Here is a 4,439-nt window from a genome sequence, read left to right on the forward strand (position 1 = left end):
CAGATTTTTAAAATTTTTTTTATTTGGAATGGGGGATCCATAATTAAAGAGAGATTCAGTGCCCACTGACCCCACCCGCCATGGAGTTCTACGAGGGGACATACTACAATGTCAAACAAGGACACTGCAGCAATGCCAGGGTTTCATGAGCACTATACCCAAACACAGTATCAGACACAATGTTCACAGCACCTGTTGAGAATGCCCAACACTGGTACTCAGTTGACCCTAGCCCCAGTGGACCAGCCGACTGACCCTAGGGGAGCCACCCTAAGGCCACCCGTCTACAGGAATTCAAGGCCAAAGTGGTGTGTTGCAGTTCCCCAGACACCACTCAACCACCAGAATCCTCTCCCCCCCTTCACAGGTCGCCACACACAGCAAACACGTGGGTGGATGTTTAGATCCCAGAGAAAGTAACTGAAAAACAGAACCTTCCCTGGGAGGTCCCCTCACCACGTACAGGAATCCACGTCGAGGGGTCAAAGAGTTAAACTGTTATACATTTCAAGCAGCCAGAGAATGAAGCATGTGTTCCTGTTATTCTATACGACAAATTGGTCATGTTGCCAGAAGCAGCGTCTATGGGTTTCTGTGTGATAAGACTGTTAAAACAAACACTGGGTAACCACCATCTTCATACATTTGATAGATTAGGAAAACCTGCAAAGAGGTGTGGCATGCTTTGGACAAAGCATATTAACGACGAAGCCTTTTGCAATGAAAACTATGTTGCAAGGCTACTTTTAAGATGCACAGTCATCAGATAAAACCTGACCAGACATGATGGTATGGACTCTATGTAGTAATAACCTAAAATTAGTTTAATATAATGAGCTTAACTTTTGTAGTAAGTTTATTTTTATTTTACCTTCAGCTACGTTCCAGATAATCACCTTTAAAAAATATTCTACAAACACTTCAAACATAAAATTTTGTAAGTCAAACCTTATAAAAAAACAATAATAAGTTCATACTGATGTATAAATCCATATTTTAACAAGAGATACCATAAATTAGGTGAGTACGTACAGGCATAACCTAATCTTAAGGGTTATAAATTTCCAAGACAATATGTGGTTTTATATGTGTGTGTGTGTTTGTCATCAGTCACTGTCTTGAGTGTCATCATTTCTTTTGTGGAATATGTAACTATAGGGTAATTTTCACAAATGGGTCTAGACGACAAGAACATACAAGACAACCTTTTGGACAGTGATTGGCAGATTAAATGTAAAAACAAAGCTATGAGTAGTTGTTTGTCCCCTAAAATTTTTAGGTGGCACAGGTATGCACATTTTCCCATCCTGTATGTATAGAAAACTTAAAGAAAATAACTCAAATAATTGTTGTTTAAAAAAACAATGCAACTTTTCTGTTTTTATCCAAAAATTATTCCCTTGATTTCATTTAAGCTATTAAAGTTGGATTAATCTATATGTAATATTAAGTCCCTAAGAGTAATCCTTTACCAGCAAAACATTAGCACAAACCTTTTTCTGGATCAATAAAAGAAGTACAAAAAAACTGTCCATCTCCTCTCCAACTGATGCGAGTTTGCCTATCATCCCAAGTGAGCACATGCTGTGTAGTCTAAAATAAAGAAAAAACTAATATTTTTCACATCTAAAATACATTTTTTCAACCTTTACTAGATTAGCACTGAAATAAACTTATTTCCATTAATACAAGAAATATTCAAGTAGTCTAAAACTTATTTCTAACATTCAGAAAATTTTAAGTTATATCATACTACATACAGAAAAATAATACACATAGAAACATAATGAAGAATAAAAACCTGTTGTTGAAGTTTTGCTGCTTGTTTTCCTTCTGATCCATGGAATTGAGTCTCTTTTGATCCCCAACCAACTGTTACTGGTTGAACTAACAAAGATGAATGTATATAGTGAAAATTTCATTGCTAATATTTTATAAATACACTATCTGTATGAGACTTTCATATCAATATTAAAATTGGAAGTATATACAGTACACATATAATTACTTCCTCATATATATCTGTCCAAGTGTTTCTAAAATTTACTAAGCAATAAAGATTTATTCCTGTGCTTAGTTTTAAAACATGAGAAATATACTTACAGTAACTTAAAATTATTTTGCACACTAAAGCAATATAGTGTAATTAGAGCTATACAACAACATTATTTAGCCAAGGATAAACATTAAAATTAGTCATAAATGTATAAGTCAGTCATTAGAATGCCATTTAATCAAATCTGAGATAACACCCTACGAAAAAGAACTAGCTTTAGCAGAGTTTATCTGAAGATAAATTTTATTATTTTCTTCACAGCCAAAACATGAAATGTTTCATGAGAAAAAAAAAAAACTTCCCTATTACAGAAAGTATCTTTAACTGCTAATCTTTTCTCTAAATTGATTAAAGCGACTATATACTGAAGACTAGGGTTGCTAACTGTTGAACATTTTGAAGTAGGACTTTTTTTTTTTTTTGTAAGGGACCATCCATAAAGACATCACATGATTTAGACAACATTTGATCCCTTGTCACATGGGACAATTGGTCACATGGATGGCTCCTAATTGAAGTAAATGAGCACTTGGACAACAGTTGGTAGTAAAACATAAACACATTTTATCTTTAAGTAGGAAACTTAGTGCAAACTGGAAAGAATCCCAATTCATGGACATTGTAAAAGTTTGGTATCATTTGTATTTGGTTGTTTAAAATACTTGTACCTATGTTTGTTAGTGTTGTTCAGTGCGGGATTAACAATGGGGCACATCCACAAAACTCAAATTTTGTTATAATACATTCCTAAATATTTTTTATTTAATCATGATACTTTACTCTGAACAATAATTGTTCAAAGAATGACAGCAAGTCACATGAAATATGTTTAAATTAACCTTTTTATATTTTCTGCAATTTGAATGAAAATTGAACACTGACAACATATAACTGATTATTATTTATGGTAGTTGAGTGATAAGTGTGTGTCAAAGACCATTCTCAAAAATGAAGCTTATCAAGAATGATTTTCATTCTACTATAGTGCAGCAAAGACTGGTAAATTTTTGACCATTATCTCAACTGAAGTAGACATCCTGTATGCACTAAATATGGACGAGATTATATCAGAATTTGCAGCAACCACAGGGAAATTATGAAATATTTTGAACTGTTATTATGTTTTGCAGTTCTAATAAATTCAGTATTAAACAATGTGTTTATTATTTTACCATATATATATATATATATGTATGTTTTTGTTACAGATTCTCACTAAAACTATTTCTTGAAGAGTGACCTTTGTATCAAAATAATTAATTTGCTATGTTAAAATTACTTAAGATTAACTAGGTAAACATGCAAACAGTAATGGGTATGTTCAGTGACTGTTGCTTGACAACCCAAACATCATGCACATGTAGTGGTATATGGGATAGTGGCTATCTTATAACTAAATGTTAAGCTTGTACATTGTTAAAAGTTTAGAAAGAATGAAAGATTTATTCACTTCTCAGTCAATGAGTACACTTTTCTGGACATTTCATTCCAGAAGACAATGATGGAGTCTTAAGTGTTTTATTTATAACTATATAGTATACACTTTGTAGCCAAGAAAAAAAGAAATGAATGATCATAACTCAATTTATTGGACAAATGCATATTTAGCCAAATAAAACTCTAGTATTTTGATAATTATAACTCTATCTTACAAAGTATTAAAACCATTAAGGAATGAATAAAAATAAAAATCTAAGTTTCTTCAGATAACACAGTATTATTGAGTTAAAAACATTGTTTAACTTCATTAATGCAAGCCGAGGTAATGTTTTATTTTTGCAATTATGGTATGATAATCATAATTGTTTTTAAAGTTAGCTATGTAACACTATAACCAAACTTTCAGTATTTTTTTCATGACAGAAGAAACTTTCACTATAATAATACAATATTTTGGATTAATCAGTGTTGACATTATAGTCCTAAAGTAGCCTATATAAATCAAACAAAGTTAAAAAAATGTTATTATATTCTGTGATATAAAAGTTATAATCATTATACTCTCTCTCTCTTACAAAGTTTATACCCAACAGGGAGTAAGTAATAAGAAAACCTAAAATCTAATAAGGTAACATTAGTTTTATTATGATGGCAACACTTTAAATCCTCTGTTGGTAGGCAAGGCTAATTCCCTCCTGTGGCAAGCCAAAAGGCCATAATATATTGTATCAATGCACCACGGTTTTGCAGATGGTAGCCAACAGGGCCATAGCATATTGATTCAATGCACTGTTGATGTTTGGCTAACAGGTTATGGCCCTTTTGGCTATTACCTACAGGGCCATAACAATGATTCAATGCACTGCATTAACCCGATGACTACCGGTACTAACTTTCTAAGTAGGCAATGCAAGTGTGAGGGCAAAATCATTTGTGAATTGAA

At 32.5% G+C, this 4,439-nt stretch overlaps 1 protein-coding gene across 3 annotated transcripts in view; it reads right to left on the reverse strand.

The window, feature by feature from the left end:
- Positions 1 to 4,439, reverse strand: part of LOC106467874 (elongator complex protein 1-like) — a 95,831-nt gene that overhangs the window by 45,238 nt on the left and 46,154 nt on the right. For all 3 annotated transcript variants that reach the window (XR_002612496.1, XM_022396088.1, XM_022396087.1), the window contains exons 5-6: positions 1,802 to 1,887; positions 1,494 to 1,593 (exon numbers count right to left, since the gene is read on the reverse strand). Coding sequence is in view for 2 of the 3 variants with exons in the window: in XM_022396088.1 (XP_022251796.1) it covers positions 1,494 to 1,593; positions 1,802 to 1,887 (186 nt within the window). In the remaining variant the exon portion in view is untranslated. The remainder of the gene's footprint in view (positions 1 to 1,493; positions 1,594 to 1,801; positions 1,888 to 4,439) is intronic.

The sequence above is a fragment of the Limulus polyphemus genome, unplaced genomic scaffold (genome assembly GCF_000517525.1).
Source record: "Limulus polyphemus unplaced genomic scaffold, Limulus_polyphemus-2.1.2 Scaffold2775, whole genome shotgun sequence".
Lineage (NCBI taxonomy): Eukaryota > Metazoa > Arthropoda > Merostomata > Xiphosura > Limulidae > Limulus > Limulus polyphemus.